Source organism: Schistocerca serialis, chromosome 7 (genome assembly GCF_023864345.2).
Source record: "Schistocerca serialis cubense isolate TAMUIC-IGC-003099 chromosome 7, iqSchSeri2.2, whole genome shotgun sequence".
Lineage (NCBI taxonomy): Eukaryota > Metazoa > Arthropoda > Insecta > Orthoptera > Acrididae > Schistocerca > Schistocerca serialis.
Window position 1 is genome coordinate 165,615,040 of NC_064644.1, and position 20,709 is coordinate 165,635,748.

The window sequence follows — 20,709 nt, forward strand, 5'->3', positions numbered from 1 at the left end:
TCGTAATCGGAGTCTGTGTTTATTCCCTGGTGACGGTGCTGTCAACCGGTCGTTAAACTCAAGTCTTCCTCCCTTGTTCTGTGGGACACCCTCACTCTCGAATGATAACGATTGTCTGGTGAATTGAGTTATCCTGTCACGTTTCATAAAGCAAGGTCAGTGCTTTTATGCTAGCGAAATCAAGACACAAAGCCAAAGCTGCAAGCAGACTGATGACATACGTTTTCACTCTTCGCATTATCCAGATATTTTAATGAAAGAAGTCATAAAAAAAACATTGTGAATGAAGATTTATAGACTTGACTTCGGGGAAAGTAGTGTTAAGTCTACAGATAAAGGAAGGATGGAACATTTTTAGATAGCGGAACAGGTAATGGAAGAATTACCGGTCATAAATGTGCATATAGAAACGGTTTCCAATATCAGATTTCGCAGACGATGTTAACATGTGAAAAAATGAGAAAAAAGTAAAGCGAGAGCGGTTGAGCAGGATTAGTTTGACTCTTTTCTGTGAAAGAATGAGTTTAATTTGTTTCTTGCATTATATTTATGAATTATTTTCAAATAATATCTGATAGTTTACAGCGAATTTCAGAAGAGAGTAAAATATTGCGTGGCCGTTGCTAGTATACCTAATTTTAGACTGTTGCCTGCAAGAAGTTCGGTCCACCACTGTAGCTCAGTGGTCAGCATGCGGAGGACTCAGGTTCGCTTCCCGGTTATGTCAAGGATTTTTCATTGGTGGGAGGACTGGACCAGGTTGCACTCAGCCTCGTCTTGCCAATGGAGGAGCTACTTGAGTGAGAAACAGCGGCTCCAAGGTCAAGAGAGCCGACAACGGCCTGGAGAGCGGTGTACTGACTTCATGACCCTCTGTACCGCATTAAATGGCATCATTGGCTGAGGATGGCATGGCGATCGGTCGGCACCGATTGGCCCGTCTGAGCCAGAACGTGGAGCATGAAGTTCGAAGATGGTTGTCACATATCATCCTTAAGAACGTTTCTGTGCAATGAATGTTTTGTGTCTATGCTTGGAGTTCTAATGGTTCCATCACCAAATCCACTAATTACACATAGAGCAAAAGTTGCTGAAACCAAACTTTTGAAAAGATATATAATATGTGATTTCCAATTGAAGTTCTGATAAATATGTGCACCTGGGAATGTTGTATGATCAGTTCTACATATTTCCTTCCCTCCTGTGCTGGTTCAAATGGCTCTGAGCACTATGGGACTCAACATCTGAGGTCATCAGTCCCCTAGAACATAGAACTACTTAAACCCAGCCAACCCAAGGACATCACACACATCCATGCCCGAGGCAGGACTCGAACCCGCGACCGCAGCGGTCGCGCGGCTACAGGATGAAGCGCCCAGAACCGCTCGGCCACACCGGCCGGCCCTCCTGTGCTGTATTGTTATTGATGATCAAATTAAAGTCCATTCTAGGTTGTAATTATCGTATGGCATTGAAACTTGGTAGGTATTCTAATGCATTAATGCAGACCCGATTTACGCTGAAAAATAAATTAGTTCCAATTTTGGCCACCAGGTGCAAATCTGGCGCTGTACAGCTTCTCATCGATGTCCCCGGTGCTCATATTAAACAAAGTCGTAAATAATAATGACATAAACATTATGCCTTTCTCACTTATTGACCTTTTCTGCCTACGTCCTGTTTCTAACCCATTACATATGGGCACATTTCTACAATTCTTTCTTATATTCACAGCGCCAGATTTGCACCCGGTGGCCAGAATTGCAACTTTTTTTTCTTCAGTGTTACTCAGTTGCACATTAATGCATTACAGCGTCTATCAAGTTTCGCTGCCATACCATAATCACAGCTCACAGTGAACATCTGCGAATAACTGCACTTCAGTTATACCAGCCGGCATATCCTGCATTGCACAGAATCGAATTAAATGCGGTTTTACTGAAAGAAGAGGTGGACTGTTTACTGAGAAACAACCAGTAATACTTTTGACTATTTTACAGCTCTGTTGGGCTTGATTATCACGCTTGCACAATCAGAAAACAGCACTATTTCACGGCCCTCCGAAACTATCGATCGCTGTAATATCCGTCGTTAGCGTCTAGTTTTCGTTTCTAGCATATCAGTCTAACGCGCAGCTGTAGTACCAGCAGATCCGGAAGCCCGAAGGGCAGCCACCTGGCATTTACAGTTGCGTCGGTGCACTACTGCACTCGCGCGTGCGCTACTTGCAGGTGACGTAATGCTACGTCGCTACGACGCGCCAGATCTGCGTTGCGTGGTAGAGTGTTGGCGGGGGAGGGGGGAGGGAAAGGAGGAGGGGTGGCTCCGCCACTAGAGACGGTCAGTCGCCGTTCGTGAACCGTGCAGCACACGTAGAACTCTGCGGTGAGCCTTTGCCTTGGGGACATCATGAAAGTTCCACAGCAGAACGTAAGTTACTTCGTCGGTTTTTTATTCACTGCTGTCCTCAGTAACTGTCCTCACATATCAAATACCTGTCATTATTCCTCAACTGCGATCGAAGATCTGATACGTCCAGCGTCTTGGCTGTACCTGTGTACAACACTAAATCTTTTTCCATCTCCTTCTCCATTTCAGCTACACAACTCAGTAACAAAGTGCACACTAATCTGCGACATATCCATTGCTACTCTGCACTGAAGAGGAGATCTGTCATAATCGCCTTACTTCCTTCTCGGTGTATTCCAGCTGTTTGCCTTCTGTGCAACAGTAAACCAGTCTCTCTGTCATATGTTCACCACTGTACATGTCGTCATTATGTCCATATATTTCTGTAAGCATATCCTATTATTTCTCATTCTTCCCCAGTCCAGTCAACTTCTCTATATCTGATTCCTTGCACACTGCTGCCATACATTTCTGTTGGACGTTATTACATTAAACATAAACATAATAAAGAAAATGCTCAAAAATGTTAGTAAGACTGACATTTCATAAATTCCATACTGTCATTGATATATGTATTGTTTATAGTATTATTATTATTATTATTATTATTATTATCTTTTTTAATGGTCACGTACTATTCGTATTACAATCTCAATTGATAGAAATTGTCTTGTTGGATGTAAGAAAGTGCTGGAGGCCCCTCTCTCGCCAAGTGAAACAAATTCATAAATAAAATGACGTAAGGACCGACAACTGAGTAATGGCAATGATACTCCTCCATAGCTACTGTCGTATTGGAAGCAGACGGAAGCGACTTCTTTCCTCATAGTCATTTGTTTCCATTTCCGTATTCCACAACAGAATCATTACCCCAAAAATATTTGTCACCATGAAAGACTAAGTATTAATATTAATGTTTATATTTGGTTACGTATTGCTGAATTACTTTATGTTTGTTAAAACATGAAACACTGTAACATATTACACAACGCATCAGAATAAAACTGCACGGCTATTCTGTTAATACTGACACACACTATGCAGTAACGTGCTCTAAGAATTATGTTTAGTGGATATGCATATAGGGTGTCCCAGAGAGAAGGTAAATATTCAGTGATACGACAGGAACGATCATTCAAAGCAAAGAAGTCTAGTAAACATGGGATTTAAATGCATGTATTAAGAGCCAAGAGCAGTTCTTCATCCTCGATACTGTGAAACACGTCTCTCCTATTGCAAGCTGTTTGCCTTCCAAACTTTGCGAGGAGGCGGTATGGACCGAAACAAGAAAAAAACTGTGTAGTAAACATATTCTAAAACGCATAACTTAGGAGCTTTGAGCACTTGTTCAGTAGAAGAGTTGTGTTTCACAGTAGCGAAGATGAACAAGTGCTGATACCTCTTAAGGTATGGTGTTTAGAGCTGATGTTTACTGGACTTCTTTTTTTTTCTGTTCCATACTTCCACTTTTCAAAATATGAAAAGCATAAAGCTGGCAATAGAAGATGTGTATCAGAGTATGGAAGAAGAGCTCATAGCTCTTACCATATTCATTTTGGAGCCCATGTTTATTACATTTTTTTGGTTCGAAAAATTGCTCTCTCATAGCCCTGGACACTGACCATTCCTCCTGGGACACCTTGTATATACATAGGGGGACACAGCTAAACTGTTCCTCTCAAATGTTTCCGAAACGTGTCAGATTCACAATTCTGTTTCCACCTACATGAAATGTGAGGAAGTCTTGAATAAATGACATACTTACAGTCTCTTTTCACTGCCATATTAATTACATCGATACCGGGATCGGTTTCGCTTTGTTAACTGGCACTGCTCTTAGTGCCGTAGTTTTTTTTCTTTTTTTTTCATTTTGTGTCCAAAGAGTGATCGCCTTTGGCGATTTTTTCTTCCGGAGTGGGAAGGTGTGAGAAATGGTTTCACTTTATTGTGTATTCGCTTGCAGAGGGGCTTGTATTTGTGCCAATGTTGTGGTAGGGCCTGGCCTACATTCGCAAGTTGGCGGATATTTCCCCGATACTCGTCTAATTTGTGAAAAAGACGAGTTGCCTGGTGTTTTATATTCTCAGCGATATATTTTTCTCCAGTCAGTTCGTCTATTTCTTTCGTCCTGTCCCACCGTGGGGCGCCTAGACTCCACTTCAAACTTCTGTTTTATAATGGTTGCAAACTACGTATATTAGAGTCACATGTTGTTCCCTAAGACGTCGAGCCGTACAGCAGGGAGGGTTGTACCGTTGCTCTATAAAGTTTCAATTTCGTTGACGGGTTTAGATTCCTGCTCGTGAAAAACGGCGTGAGTGCCCTGATCATCTTCATTGCCGTAGTTCTACAAGAGACGAATTCAGTGGCGTTTCACTATTAAAAATTCGGTTGCTCGTTTTGAAACAATTACAATATTCAGAAATTAGGTTTTATCTATTTTGGACGTGGAATCGATTGCTGTCTTATGCGGAAGTATGTTATTTCATACACAGAAAAGGAAATACGTATCGCCGGACAAGGAAGAAAGAGAGTTGCACCGGCGCGGTACCGGTATAAAAGGAGCACAAAGGGAATGGGGCTTTCATTCTGTCAGCGTCGTTCACGTGTGCCGACTGCTGGTTACTCTGAAAAAAGTAAATGTCTTTCACAAACCAACAGAAACGAGACGTGCTACTTCTTCAAGGAGAATACAGAAGGAACGTAAAGAGAAGCAGTTGAGTTGTACGCACGAAGGTGTCCCGTCAAACGGTACCCAGCAGGAATGACAGTTCAGCGGATGGACAAAAAATTGTTTAGGTACGGCACTGGAATACTATACAGAGCAAACCTGCAATGAGCGAACTGAATGAAACACAAGTTCTGGCAGCTGTTGTTCATTATCCATACGGTAGCTCCAGCTTCCGGGGCCGTTCACGTCTTCTGCTCGTACCGTATGTCACTCCACCAGCAAATCAACCAGTGGGACTGCAGAAGACGCATTGAATACTGCCAGTCGCTTCTGATGTGACATCAAGACACTAGGTTACTTCTTCATCGAATTCTCGTTACGGCGAGGCTGTCTTTATAAATCACGGAAAGCTGGATGTAGGAAATGTGCACTGTTCGGCCAACAGGAATTTGCACCGATAGGGGCAGGTTGAGCAACAGACGCAGTGGAGTGGGAACATTTGAGCGGAATTATTGATGACTACGTGACTGCTTCTTACTTCAGTGAAGATTAAAAAGTGTCGTCAAAACTGTAAACTTCAGGCGCAGCTCATAGAGGTCGAAAGCCTTCTGGAAACCAAAAAATGTGGAATCAATTTGACATCCCCCGTTGATAACACTTATTACTTCATGAGTATAAAGAGCTACTTGTGTTTCACAAGAACGATATTTTCTGAATCCTTGCTCACTACGTGTCAATCGTTTTCTCCGAGGTACTTCATAATGTTCGAATACAGTATATGTTCCAAAACCCTACTGCAAATCGACGTTAAAGATATAGGCCTGTAATTCAGCGGATTACTCCTACTTCCCTTTTTGGGTATTGGTGTGACTTGAGCAATTTTCCAGTCTTTAGGTACTGATCTTCCTGTGAGCGAGTGGTTGTATCTAATTGCAAAATATGGAGTTATTTTATGAGCATACTCTGAGAGGAACCTGACTGGTATACAATCTGGACTGGAGGCCTTGCCTTTATTAACTGATTGCTTTTATTAAGTGTGTACATGTGTATGGTACCAACTAGTTCGTGGCTATGAAAAGAGCCTATACGCCGTTTAATGAGAACTTTTTTCTAATTCATTCATCTGGATGCCGACACAATTCTGATACCAAATCGTAATATGAAATGCACTGCAGAATTTTATCAGACAATACTGTGAAGTACTAAGAAATTTCACCAGACATGCTAAACCAATGTACTGCACCAATAGGACAGAGAGCCGCCAGAAAAAAATTAAAGCTATATGGACAGTTGTGGAAAGGAATACTAGGTCAGAATATGACTTCTCAACATATTAAATCTCTTCTGTGTGGGAATGAAACTGTTAATGATCCAGAAGGGTTATGTAAAATATTTAATTATCACCTCTTGTCAACTGTCGCAAGTTAGGGAAAGGATCTGAATCTGACTGGAGTCGTGTAAAGTAGGGGGTCCCTCGAGATTCTATTTTGGGTCCATTCCTTTTCCTAATGTATATGAATAATCTGGTACTAAACATGGCGACTGACACAAAAGTTGATCTCTTTGCAGATAATGCAAATGTTATTGTGAAAGACGTGGAACGTAATATAAGTAATAATACGAGAATTATCACGTCGCTTTTAGAGAAAAAAGTAACGCTTAACGGTAACAAAACGCGCTGGATACGGTTTCTGACACGGAACTATTCTAAAAGCGAAATTTTGTTGTTCTAAAGTGGTCAAACATTATGTGAATTTGACCATTTTAAACTCTTAGGGCTAAGGGTAAAGGGAAGGTTTTCTTGGAAGTACGACGTTCAAGATATTGTGTAGAAACTGAATGTTGCTATATTCGTCATGAGAATTATTTTTACTGTCTTCGACATTGAAACATGGAGGCTCTGTTACTTTTCTCACTTTCATTCTATTATCTCGTATTGTGTTACAGTTTGCGGCAACTACGCCCACCAAGAATATTCTTAGTCCAGAAGAGAGCGGTGGGACTTACCTATTATCTTGTATTGAGTTACATTTTGGGGCAACTACGCCCACCAAGAATATTCTTAGTCCAGAAGAGAGAGGTCAGACTTATCTGCGGAGTCAATTCACGAACGTCGTGTAGGCCGTTATTAAGTTTTATCAGACTTCCAACTCTGCCGTCCCTGTACATACGAGTACTATCCATCAAGAGATTTGTTGTTCGGATTACTGTCTCGTTCTCCTTAGCGAAAACTAGACAGGAAAACGATATATACTTTAATAACACTTTCTTCAGCATTGTGCAAAAAGTTGTGTACTGTTCAATAGGTTCAATTTTCAATAGGCTCCTAGCAGAACTGAAAAAAATAGTGATAAATGCAAAGTATTCAAATTCAAGAAGACAGACTTTCTTGTAACACGCTCCCTCTATTCTGTACAGTAGTTCCTCACTGCAGTTTCCGTCAGTAGGTCAGGCGTATACTACATGTCGGAAGCAGCTATATATTAGGGTAGCAGAGTAAATGCGGGGTTCTTTTTTTAAATTAGCCTCCCCCCCCCCCCAATCCCTTCCCTTTGGATCAAAGATTAATTTCTTGCAGAAATTGGAGATACCTCAGCCACAGTGTTCTCAGAGAATGTTCATCCTCGCAGATCGGATACAGAAAAGGATAAAAAAATATCAGTAAACTGCAGCAGCATCCAAGGAAAGGTCCCAGAATTATAAGGGGCGGTCGAAAAGTTACCGTTCAAAGACCTTAGGGTCCAGACTCGGCAAAATCGCCGTAACCATCGAGGCAGTCATCTCACCAATGCACCAAGTTGAAGGTACCCGCTTGGTAAAACATATCGTCCTGTTGCCTGAAGAAGTCCGTAACTGTCTGTTGCATATCCTCGTCCGACAGGAACCGTCGACCCTTCAAGGCCTTTTTTAAGGGAGTGAAGGCGTGATAACAGCCTGGGGAGAGATCAGGAGTATAGCGCGGGTGCTCGTGTGTCTTCTATTTGATTTGGCGTAACTTCGACGTTGTGATATTCTCGGCACACTCTTGACATTGTGGATCTCAGAATATTGAATTCCCTAATGTTTTCCGAAATAGAATGTCCAGTGCGTCTAGCTCCAACTACCATTCCGCTTTTAATATATTTTAATTCCCGTCGTGCGCCCATGATCACTTTTCGCATGAATCACCTGAGTACAAATGACAACTCTGTCAATGCACTGGCCTTTTATGCATTGTGTGCTTGATACTGCCGCTATTCTGTATATGTGCATATCGCTTTCCCATGACTTTTGTCAACTCAGTGTATTCAGCCAGTCGCCATGAAGTGTGTGGAGGAGAATACTTCTGGTACGACATTCTTTTCCTTTCTTTCGTATTCAATTCGCGAAGAAAAATAATTCTCGGTAAACTTACTTACGACGCTTAAATTCCCTGGTTTTCTCGTTATGGTCATTTCGCGGAAAAGTATGGGAGAAAGTAATTTGTTACACGTCTCTTCATGCAACGTACACTGTTGGAATTCCAGCAGTTAACCTCCACCTGATGCGTATCGCCTCCCTTGCAGTGTCTGCGACTGGGTTTTGTGGGGCATGTCTGTAAAGCTCTGGCGCCAACTAAATGGTCCCGTGAAGAAACGCACCGCTCTTCGTTGCATATATTCTACGAGGGCGAGTCAAATGAAAAACTTGAATTTATAATAACAAATCGAAATTTAGCGCCGTTATCCTGTAAGTTGGTAAGCGTGCTGCAAACAGCGTGCAGAATGGCCTGTAGGTGGCAGCATAGTGCAGATGCACACATATCGTCGCAGTATGAGTATAAAGATGGCCGCCCCACTTGCGACTTGCACCAGGGAAGAACAGCGTTCTGTTACTTGGTTTTGTGTAGTGAAAGTGTGAAACCTATTGAAATTCATCGACGAATGAAGGTTCAGTACGGTGATGCATGTTTGTCACTGCAGCAAGTCTTCAATTGGAGTAGGAAGTTCGCAAATGGTGTGATTTCAGTGGAAGATGCTCCTTGTCCAGGTCAGGCACAACGACTTTTGACGCCACAGAACATAGTAGCAGTTGAAGCCATAGTGAAGGAAAACCGCTGAGTGACACTGAATGACATTGCAGCATGTTTGCAGATTAGTCATGGGTCAGCACATCACATTGTGCATGATGTGCTCCAGTTTCACAAAGTGTCTGCAAGATGGGTGCCACGGCAGCTGACTCCTATAAATTAAATGAGAGAACGACGTGTTGATACTTGTGAAGAACTTTTTCGGCGCTTTGAACGAGAAGGTGATGGCTTCCTTGCAAGAATCGTTAGTGGGGACGAAACCTGGGTTCACTTCCACCAACCGGAAACGAAGAGAGCGACCAAGGAATGGCACCATTCCTCATCACCAAAACCAAAGAAGTTTCGAACGGAACCATCAGCAGGGAAGGTTATACTGACTCTCTTTTTGGATGAAAAAGGCGTCATTTTGGAGCATTACATGCCTAGAGGAACCACTGTCACCAGTGCATCATACACAGATCTCCTAAAAAATCATCTGCGGCCTGCAATCAAATCAAAGAGACGTGGATTGCTGTCAGCAGGTGTCCTTTTGCAACATGACAATGCAAGGCCCCATACTACTCGTATAACAGTTGCAACAATCACAGACCTGCATTTCGAGTGTCTTTCTCATCCACCATACTCACAAGACCTTGCTCCAAGTGATTTCCATATGTTTGGACCACTCAAAGACGCAATGGGAGGAAACAAGTTCCGTTCTGATGAAGAGGTACGCCACGCGGTGCATGAGTGGTTGCGCGGACTACCAAAAGAATTTTTTTTCTGAAGGAATTTATGCACTTTGTAAGCCTGGAGGACTTGGATTGAGCGTGGGGGAGATTATGTTGAAATGTGATACAGCTTTGTACCACATCTGCACAATAAATAATATTAAAAAATTTGAGGTTTTCATTTGACTCACCCTCGTATTAATCCATTCTATTGACGGGTTCAGATTTCGTCTCCGAAGAAAGGATGTAATACGGATTCCGCATCGATTTTCCATCCATTGGATCTTTAACGCACTTACACATATACCTTATGTTCGCCGAAAACTGTAAATGTGTTTCCTTATATAAATGCAGGCTACGCAGAAGGCGGGATGCAGCTTTCTGTGACTCGCGGCAACCCGATAAACACAAGTTGTGTTTATTATAATCTCGCAGTGAACGAGTAAAGTAACCTACCGATGTGACTCGTGAGAGCATAATGAGTGATGACAGTTGAAGAAATGATTGAGGGAAGTACCTAAGCTCTCCAACCCGTCGCGTTCTCGTCTTTGCCACGAAGAAGAATTATTTCTTCCGACCCGCAACTGTGAACGCATGCTGTTGTTATGGTCCCATTTTGTCCAAATAGCATATTAAAAAAAAGAAATACTACTCCGAACACACGGCTATCGCTAACATGGTTTATGTGGCAACAGTGCGCTTGGTTCACACAGCAGCGGCCAACAACGGTCGCTCACGTGGATTTCTTTCTGCTACTTCGCTACGGTATCGTAGGACCTTCTTGAAGCGGCGAACGAACTTTGAAACAAATACGAGTATTCTGTTTGATACTAGACACTTCGAATTAAACTGTTTCAAAGCATTTAAATAGAATAATTGAATTGGGAAACACATTATTGCGGTCATAAGAGTAAAGAAAATCTAGGGCTTCCAGCCGCGTCAGGTGGTTAAAATCCTAAGAGCTTTCGACAGTGTTCTCTTGGGCCGCTTTAAAGCGGTAAATGACTGTCGTGTCACTGTGGCCTCACCGTTGCATAGCTGCGCAGCTGGCTGTGACGTCATTGGTGCTCTCTTCCTCTCCAAATAGTGCACGGTAACGTTTTCGTCTCGCGTCCGTTGCGCCCGCTTCAGCATCACGATGGCCGGGCGCCGGGCTGTGCTGAACTGCGTGCCAGCGTCCTTGTTGATAGTGTTTTCATATAGTTTCATTTGTATAGCTTCTTTATAACACTATCTCATAACGCGTTCGTCCCTATGATGACAGATGTTTCGTAAAATACAGTCCGGCTCCTGAAGAGACGCAGTGGTTTAGATTCCCAGGAAAAATACGACTGCTGATGAGGCCTGTGAGGGACAAATTTGTTCCAAATGGTTCAAATGGGACTTAACATCTGAGGTCATCAGTCCCCTAGACCTTGAACTACTTAAACCTAACTAACCTAAGGACATCACACACATCTATGCCCGAGGCAGGATTCGAAATTGCGACCGTAGCAGCAACGCGGTTGCAGACTGAAGCGCCTAGAACCGGTCGGCCACAACGGCCGGCTGCCTGTGAAGGACAGTCTAGAGCTGAGAAGGTTTGAAGTGTACAAGATACTGTGACAGTGTGGCTGCTACTACGCCGGCCAAACAGTACGCACTATGGAACAACGCATCTGTCATTACGAGGACAAAGGGATTTTGGGGTAGCGTTACAAAAGACGCTACAGAAATAATCTTATCTGGAAACACCACAAATAAGGCTGCGGTTTGAAGCTCAGCACTGCCTCTGACAGGGACATCGCGAGGTTGAAGGGGGCGCGACGGACGCGGGACCAAAACACGATGCTCATAAGGGACAATGCAGATCTGCGATTCATTCCTGAACACAATGCGACACCATTCAACAGCAGCCCACGCTTTGCGGTCACGTTATCTCTACAAACTTAGCCATATCTGTTGTGGTGTTGACGGCAGTCTACATGTGCGACGGTAATTCTCTAGTCCGGCTGCAGCTTGTCTGCGACCAACGCCGCAGAATGACACAAAACATTGCAGGGAGTAGGTTACTTCTTCTTGGATGGCAGCCGCAGATGTGAAGGCGTTTTGATGAGCTTGGTGCACAATACGGCGATCTTCCCTTGTGCTGGTCAGTCGTGTTTTGACGAGGACCATGTCTACCTCACATCCCTGCACAAGTCAACATCAGTCCATTACCACATTTGAATGTCGCACAAATCTGAATATTACGTGATTCGGCCACTCAACAAAATGCAGACCCACAATGACACCCTTTTTAAACCCTGTGAGTTGCTGTTAACACTCTCACACACATATACGCGCCACCTCCATGTCCGTCATGGTGATCAATCAACATCTGACACTGTTCACGCCGCTTTTATACCCTACACAACGCTAAATGCGCACTACACTAATGCATTCAGGGGGCCGTTCTACTTGTCACAGGTAATTGTTACTCTGGAATGAAATTTTCACTCTGCAGCGGAGTGTGCGCTGATATGAATCTTCCTGGCAGATTACAACTGTGTGCCGGAGCGAGACTCGAACTCGGAACCTTTGCCTTTCGCGGGCAAGTGCTCTACCAATTGAGCTACCCAAGCACGACTCACGCCCCATCCTCACAGCTTTAATTCCGCCAGTACCTCGTTTCCTGCCTTCCAAACTTCACATAGCTCTCCTGCGAACCTTGCAGAACTAGCACTCCTGGGAGAAAGGATATAGTGGAGACATGGTTTAGCCACAGCCTAGGGGATGTTGCTAAAATGAAATTTTCACTCTAGAGCGGGGTGTGCGCTGATATGAAACTTCCTGCAAGGTTCCCAGGAGAGCTTCTGTGAAGTTTGGAAGGTAGGAGACGATGTACTGGCGGAATTAAAGCTGTGAGAACTGGGCGTGAGTCGTACTTGGGTAGCTCAGTTGGTGGAGCACTTGCCCGTGAAAGGCAAAGGTCCCGAGTTCGAGCCTCTGTCCGGCACACACATTTAATCTGTCAGGAAGTTTCAATTGTTACTCTATTCGTTTACATACTTGCTGATAGTCTGTACGTGGACGGAGTTACATTGTCGTCTGACCACCTCCTCTGGGTGCTTGACGTTTTTAACAGGCAGAGAATGTGGAAATATTGTATCTTTTATTTCTTTGCCCGAAAGTTAATTTAAAACGTATGTTCGCTTACAGCATTCAGGCGATGTCATTTATGTTTTTCTGATTTTCCAAATAATCCAGATTTCCGATTATCCGGTTAAATGAGGTTCGACTAAATTTCCTCTTGTCTACATCTTCATCTTGCTTTCGTTAATACACTGACGGAAAAAACCGCAGCACCAAAAGAAAGTTAATGGACGCTAATGAAATTTCGGGAATACATTGGTCTAGTTAACATAATTAAGTGCTTAACATCGCACGATCGCAGATTAATGTAAGCGCGAGAGAAGCCATTGAAAATGTGAAATGCTGGTACATTAATAACCGGTATAACTACCAGTATTTTGAATGCAGGAATGAAAACGTGCATGCATTGTATTGTTCAGCAGCCGACTGTCAGTTTGTGACCTAGAGTTGCATGCCTGCTGCATTTGGTCGCTCAATACAGGACGGTTACTATTGTTTGTGGATGACACAGGAGTTGTCATCTGATGATGCCCCATACATGCTCGACTGGAGATAGATATGGTGATCGAGCAGGCCAGGGGTACAAGTTGGGTTACATCAGCTGTATGTGGGAGAGCGTTATCCTACTGAAAACCACTCCCTGGAAATCTGTTCATGAATGAAGCACAACAGGTCGAATCACCAGATTGACGTACAAATTTTTAGCCAAGGTGCCTCGGATAACCACGAGAGCGCTCTTGCTATAATACTAAATCGCACCCCAGACCTTAACTACAGGTGTAGGTCCAGCGTCTAGTGCGCAGACAAGTTCGTTGAGGCCCTCAACTGGCCCTCTCCTAATCAACTCACTGCCGTCACTGACGCAGGACCAGCTTTCATGAGGAATCACAGCAGAGCTCCATTCTGCCCTCCAATGAGCTCTCATTTGACACCACTGAAGTAGCAGATGGCGGTGGTTTGGGGTCAGTGGAATGTACGCTACACGGCGACTGGCTCGGGGCTGTTCTTGAAGTAATCGATTTTCAACAGTTCGCTGTATCACAGTGGCGATAACTCCTGCTCAAGTTCCTGCTGCAGGTGCGTACGAAGCTCCAAAGCCGTACACCAGACGCGATGGTCTTCCCTCTCGCTAGTGCCATGTGGCCGTCCGGAGCATGGTGTTCTTGTGACCATACGTTCTCGTGACCACCGCTGCTAGAATCATGTACAGTGGCTACATTCCTGCCAAGTCTTTCTGCAATATCGCATTAGGAACATCCAGCTCCTCGTAGCCCTCTTACAGGATCTTATTCAAACTCACTGAGGCGTTGATAATGGCGTCTTTGTCGTCTTAAAGGCATTCTTGACCGACATCATCTCACCGCATCAAATCACAGTCGTACCGTAACTAACGCTCACGATCGTTACAGCGTGTACTTTAAGCAAACCTCATGTATTCTCGCAGTGGAGCTAGGAGCGCCACTGTCATGCGACTGGCGTGAAATTTTATTAGACGTCATCTTTCATATGTAGAAACTTGCGTACCAACTTCCGTTTAGAATTATACAGGGTGAGTCACCTAACGTTACCGCTGCATATATTTCGTAAACCACATCAAATACTGACGAATCGATTCCACAGACCGAACGTGAGGAGAGGGGCTAGTGTAACTGGTTAATACAAACCATAAAAAAATGCACGGAAGTATGTTTTTTAATACAAACCTACGTTTTTTTAAATGGAACCCCGTTAGTTTTGTTAGGACATCTGAACATATAAACAAATACGTAATCAGTGCCGTTTGTTGCATTGTAAAATGTTAATTACATCCGGAGATATTGTAACCTAAAGTTGGCGCTTGAGTACCACTCTTTCGCTGTTCGATCGTGTGTATCGGAGAGCACCGAATTACGTAGGGATCCAAAGGGAACGGTGATAGACTTTAGTTACAGAAGAGACTGGAACAGCACATTACGTCCACATGCTAACACCTTTTTATTGGTCTTTTTCACTGACGCACATGTACATTACCATGGGAGGTGAGGGTCACGTACACACGTGGTTTCCGTTTTCAATTACGGAGTGGAATAGAGTGTGTCCCGACATGTCAGGCCAATAGATGTTCAATGTGGTGACCATCATTTGCTGCCCACAATTGCAATCTCTGGCGTAATGAATGTCGTACACGCCGCAGTACATCTGGTGTAATGTCACCGCAGGCTGCCACAATACGTTGTTTCATATCCTCTGGGGTTGTAGGCACATCACGGTACACATTCTCCTTTAACGTACCCCACGGAAAGAAGTCCAGAGGTGTAAGATCAGGAGAACGGGCTGGCCAATTTATGCGTCCTCCACGTCCTATGAAACGCCCGTCGAACGTGCATTTTTTTATGGTTTGTATTAACCAATTACACTAGCCCCTCTCCTCACTTTCGGTCTGTTGAATCGATTCGTCAGTATTTGATGTGGTTTACGAAATATATCCAGCGGTAATTTTAGGTGACTCACTCTGTATATTAATACCTTCAGCTGCTGATGAGCGTTGTTATATATCAACGCGAACAGGTGAAAATGTATGCCCCGACCGGGACTCCAACCCGGGATTTCCTCCTTACATGGCAGACACTCTATCCATCTGAGCCACTGAGGACGCAGAGGATAGTCCGACTGCAGGGACTATCTCGCCCACGCCTCCCGCGAGACCCACATTCTCACCTTATATGTCTACACACTACATCCGTAGTGTTCCTGCCCAAGACACTCATTACTCGTGGAAGACATTCTTACCAAGTTCCGTAAGAGTTCGGGTAATATGTGTGTATCTGCGCACAAGAAGAAGGTAATGGGCGGTATTGCCAGAACTATATACTTATATGGATATGGTGTCTGTTCTTTCTGACATGTCTGAAAGAACAGACACCATTGATGATAAGAATGTCTTCCACGAGTAATGAGTGTGTTGGGTAGGGACACTACGAATGTAGTGTGTGGACATAGAAAGTGAGAATGTGGGTCTCGCGGGAGGCGTGCGCGAGATAGTCCTTGCAGTCGCACTATCCACTGTTCCCTCGGTGGCTCAGATGAATAGAGCGTCTTCCATGTAAGCAGGAGTTCCCGAGTTCGAGTCCCCGTCGGGGCATACATTTTCACCCGTCCCCGTTGAAATATATCAACGTCCGTCAGCAGCTGAAGGTATTAATATATAATTCTAATTTTATTCTAGAGGGCTGCAGGTCATCAATGGCGTCTGTTCTTTCGGGCATATTACTATACAGGGTGTTACAAAAAGGTATGGCCAAACTTTCAGGAAACATTCCTCACACACAAATAAAGAAAAGATGTTACGTGGACATGTGTCCGGAAACGCTTAATTTCCATGTTAGAGCTCATTTTAGTTTCGTCAGTATGTACTGTACTTCCTCGATTCACCGCCAGTTGGCCCAATTGAAGAAAGGTAATGTTGACTTCGGTGCTTGTGTTGACATGCGACTCATTGCTCTAGAGTAGCACATCAGTACGTAGCATCAACAGGTTAGTGTTCATCACGAACGTGGTTTTGCAGTCAGTGCAATGTTTACAAATGCGGAGCTGGCAGATGCCCATTTGATGTATGGATTAGCACGGGGCAATAGCCATGGCACGGTACGTTTGTATCGAGACAGATTTCCAGAACGAAGGTGTCCAGACAGGAAGACGTTAGAAGCAATTGATCGGCGTCTTAGGGAGCACGGAACATTCCAGCCTATGATTCGCGACTGGGGCAGACCTAGAACGACGAGGACACCTGCGATGGACGAGGCAATTCTTCGTGCAGTTGACGATAACCCTAATGTCAGCGTCAGAGAAGTTGCTGCTGTACAAGGTAACGTTGACCACGTCACCGTAAGGAGAGTGCTACGGGAGAACCAGTTGTTTCCGTACGATGTACAGCGTGTGCAGGCACTATCAGCAGCTGATTGGCCTCGACGGGTACACTACTGCGAATGGTTCATCCAACAATGTGTCAATCCTCATTTCAGTGCAAATGTTCTCTTTACGGATGAGGCTTCATTCCAAAGTGATCAAATTGTAAATTTTCACAATCAACATGTGTGGGCTGACGAGAATCCGCACGCAATTGTGCAATCACTTCATCAACACAGATTTTCTGTGAACGTTTGGGCAGGCATTGTTGGTGATGTCTTGATTGGGCCCCATGTTCTTCCACCTACGCTCAATGGAGCACGTTATCATGATTTCATACGGGATACTCTACCTGTGCTGCTAGAACATGTGCCTTTACAAGTACGACACAACATGTGGTTCATGCACGATGGAGCTCCTGCACATTTCAGTCGAAGTGTTGGTACGCTTCTCAACAACAGATTCGGTGACCGATGGATTGGTAGAGACCGACCAATTCCATGGCCTCCACGCTCTCCTGACCTCAACCCTCTTGACTTTCATTTATGGGGGCATTTGAAAGCTCTTGTCTACGCAACCCCAGTACCAAATGTAGAGACTCTTCGTGCTCGTATTGTGGACGGCTGTGATACAATACGCCGTTCTCCAGGGCTACATCAGCGCATCAGGGATTCCATGCGACGGAGGGTGGATGCATGTATCCTCGCTAACGGAGGACATTTTGAACATTTCCTGTAACAAAGTGTTTGAAGTCACGTTGGTACGCTCTGTTGCTGTGTGTTTCCATTCCATGATTAATGTGATTTGAAGAGAAGTAATAAAATGAGCTCTAACATGTAAAGTAAGCGTTTCCGGACACATGTCCACATAACATATTTTCTTTCTTTGTGTGTGAGGAATGTTTCCTGAAAGTTTGGCCGTACCTTTTTGTAACACGGTGTACAATATCGATATAAGTATGTAACTTTCGTAGATGTCGCTCAGCTCCTTTTTGGCGTGTATGATGTAACTGGCTATAAAACGCGGAATGATGAACAACAAGGTAGAGGAAATTTTAAATCGGTGCTGCTAGTAAGGCTTTCTGTTATAGCTTCAGTTGGCTGGGTGGACAAGCAGCACGCTTGGATTGGGGTCCTGCGCATGCTATTTTATCTCCCTCGGGGATTCAGACCGTCGGCCGATCGTCCGTTTCCTCTGTGCGTTTGCTGCACGTGCTGGCGTCTTTCCTAGCGACGCGCTGTTACTACGCTCCAGCTGGCCTTGTTCTAGCGGCTCTGAGTGCTCTAGCGTGAAGGCCACTGCACCGCGGAGGACGCACGAAGGAAGTGCGGCAACCAGGCAGCTCTTTCTACGCGCAGTCGTAGTTGCGCTGCGATAGCATAGAGGCAACACCTGACCGCAGCCGCACGACTATACAGCTGTCTTTACTGCTGTTGTCAACGTAACTGCTACGGTAATGCGTGCAGCGTTAAATGGCTGGCTATTGTGCGCGAAACGCTACCTGGCAGTAAGCGCTGACTGTTTTAAGTGCTGCTGTTTAGATGAAACAGCACGCCGCCGTGTCCTCTTGCGCGCGTTGCTGAGGACACAGTCGGGTGTCTGTTAGCTGACAAAGACTTCGAACAGCGCCGACATCGTGATCAGCAGAGACTTAGCAATAGCTGGAGGGAGGCGTTCTTGAAGAAATCACATCGTCAATCGCTCGAAGTGTAAATGGGAAACATCTTTTCGCATGTCACACAACAATTAGAGATCAGTCTTAGGTGTAATCTATAAAACCTCGCTTTCACCTACATATTGGTTTTAAATACTTTTCCTCATCTGCTGTCTTTTCAATGCAGATGAGCGTTTATTTCATTAATCAAAAGTCAGTTTCCTGTATAAAGAAATTAAGAACCCAGTAGTTCACTATTTCTCCTCTTGTCTCCTTTTCTTCTTCTTTAATCCTCTTACTTCATTACTTCTTCGGCCTAAAAACTGAACTTAGGGTGGAAATTCAGTTATTTATACTGCCATTTAAACAGTTGTTTTAGAGGACGTCCATTAGTTATGTGAGTTCAAAATGGGAGGGGTTTGGAAAAGGGGGAGCAATAAAAATATCACGTCAACTTTTTAATTCAGATAACATACATTATCAACGGATAACATCTTGTTTTATAAATTAATCCAGAGCATAGACATTATTCAAATGCTCACCACTGTGTATGTTCTCTCTGAAGTGAACTGAATGCTTTGCACGAGTGCGTGCCCCCGGATTCCCCGATTCGAAACAAGTGCTGCACAAGCGTTTGATTTGAATCACCGATTTCCCTTTCCCGCCGGTCGAAATCGGTCTGTGTCACTCAGTGAATTAGTTGTGGTATTCTGCAACGAATATAATGCCAATTTTATTGTGTTAGACATGAATTTGTTGAAAACTTTTATAATGCAGACGTTAAGCGGCATGAAGACAAGTCGGAACACACGCGCGAGGAAGAAGTTAATCAATTGTGGAAGGAAGCTAAGCTGTAAATTCGCCGACAAGAACTTTCTTACTAATCGTATACACTGATGAGCCAAAACACTATGACCATCTACTTAAAAGCGTGTTGCTTCACCTCTGGAACGCAATTCAACAGTAATTCTGCGTGCCGTTGATCCGACAAGTACTTGACGGACTATGTGATCAAAAGTATCCGGACACCCCCAAAAATACGTTTTTCGTATTAGGTGCATTGTGCTGCCATCTACTGCCAGGTACTCCATATCAGCGAGCTCAGTAGTCATTAGACTTCGTGAGAGAGCAGACTGCGGCGCTCCCCGGAACTCAAGGACTCCAAACGTGGTCAGGTGATTGGGTGTCACTTGTGTCGTACGTCTGTACTCGAGATTTTCACATTCCTAAACATCCCTAGGTCCACTGTTTCCGATGTGATATGGAAGTGGAAACGTGAAAGGACACCTACAGCACAAAAGCGTACAGGCCGACCTCGTCTGTTGACTGACGGAGACTGCCGACAGTTGAAGAGGGTCGTAGTGTGTAATAGGCAGATATCTACCCAGACCATCACATATGAATTCCAAACTGCATCAGGTTCTACTGCAAGTACTATGACAGTTAGGTGGGAAGTGAGAAAACTTGGATTTCATGGTCGAACGACTGCTCATAAGCAACATATCACGCCGGTGAACGACAAAGGACGCCTCACTTGGTGTAAGGGGCGTAAACATTGGACGATTGAACAGTGAAAAAACGTTGTGTGGAGTGATGAATCACGGTACACAAAGTGGCGATCCGACGGCAGGGTGTGGGTATGGCGAATGCCCGGTGAACGTTATCTAGTCTTATGGTACCAAACTGCTGAGGTCATCGGATCCTAAGCTTAAGCTCTACTTAATCTAACTTACACTAAGGACAACACACACACCCTTGTCCTAGGGAGGACTCGAACCTCCGACGGGGGGAGCCACGCGGACCGTGACAATAAGCCTCTGACAGCGCGGCTACCCCGCGCGGTGAACGTCATTTGCCAGCGTGTAATGCCAACAGTAAAATCCGGAGGCGGTGGTGTGGTCGTGTTTTTCATGGAGGGGGGGGGGGGGGGGCATGCACGCCTTGTTGTCTTACGCGGCACTATCACAGCACAGGCCTACATTGACGTTTCAAGCACCTTCTTGCTTCCCACTGTTGAAGAGCAATTCGGGGATAGCGATTGCATCTCTCAACACAATCGAGCACCTGTTCATGGAAATGCCGTGTGGCTAGGGGCTCCCGTCGGGTAGACCGTTCGCCTGGTTCAAGTCTTTCGCGTTGACGCCACTTCAGCGACTTGCATGTTGATGGAGAGGAAATGATGATGAAGATAAGGACAACACAACACCCGGTCCGTAGC

The 20,709-nt window shown here is 44.6% G+C and overlaps 1 protein-coding gene across 4 annotated transcripts in view; it reads left to right on the forward strand.

Moving 5' to 3' along the window:
* LOC126412721 (uncharacterized) overlaps nucleotides 1-20,709 on the forward strand; it is a 275,993-nt gene that overhangs the window by 61,907 nt on the left and 193,377 nt on the right. For 2 of the 4 annotated variants that reach the window (XM_050082442.1, XM_050082445.1), the window contains exon 1: nucleotides 2,324-2,430. The exons of the other annotated variants lie outside the window; for them this stretch is intronic. In XM_050082442.1, coding sequence (XP_049938399.1) covers nucleotides 2,410-2,430 — 21 coding nt within the window. In that variant the 5' untranslated portion in view covers nucleotides 2,324-2,409. Of the gene's footprint in view, nucleotides 1-2,323; nucleotides 2,431-20,709 lie in introns of those variants that run through there. 4 annotated transcript variants of the gene reach the window in all.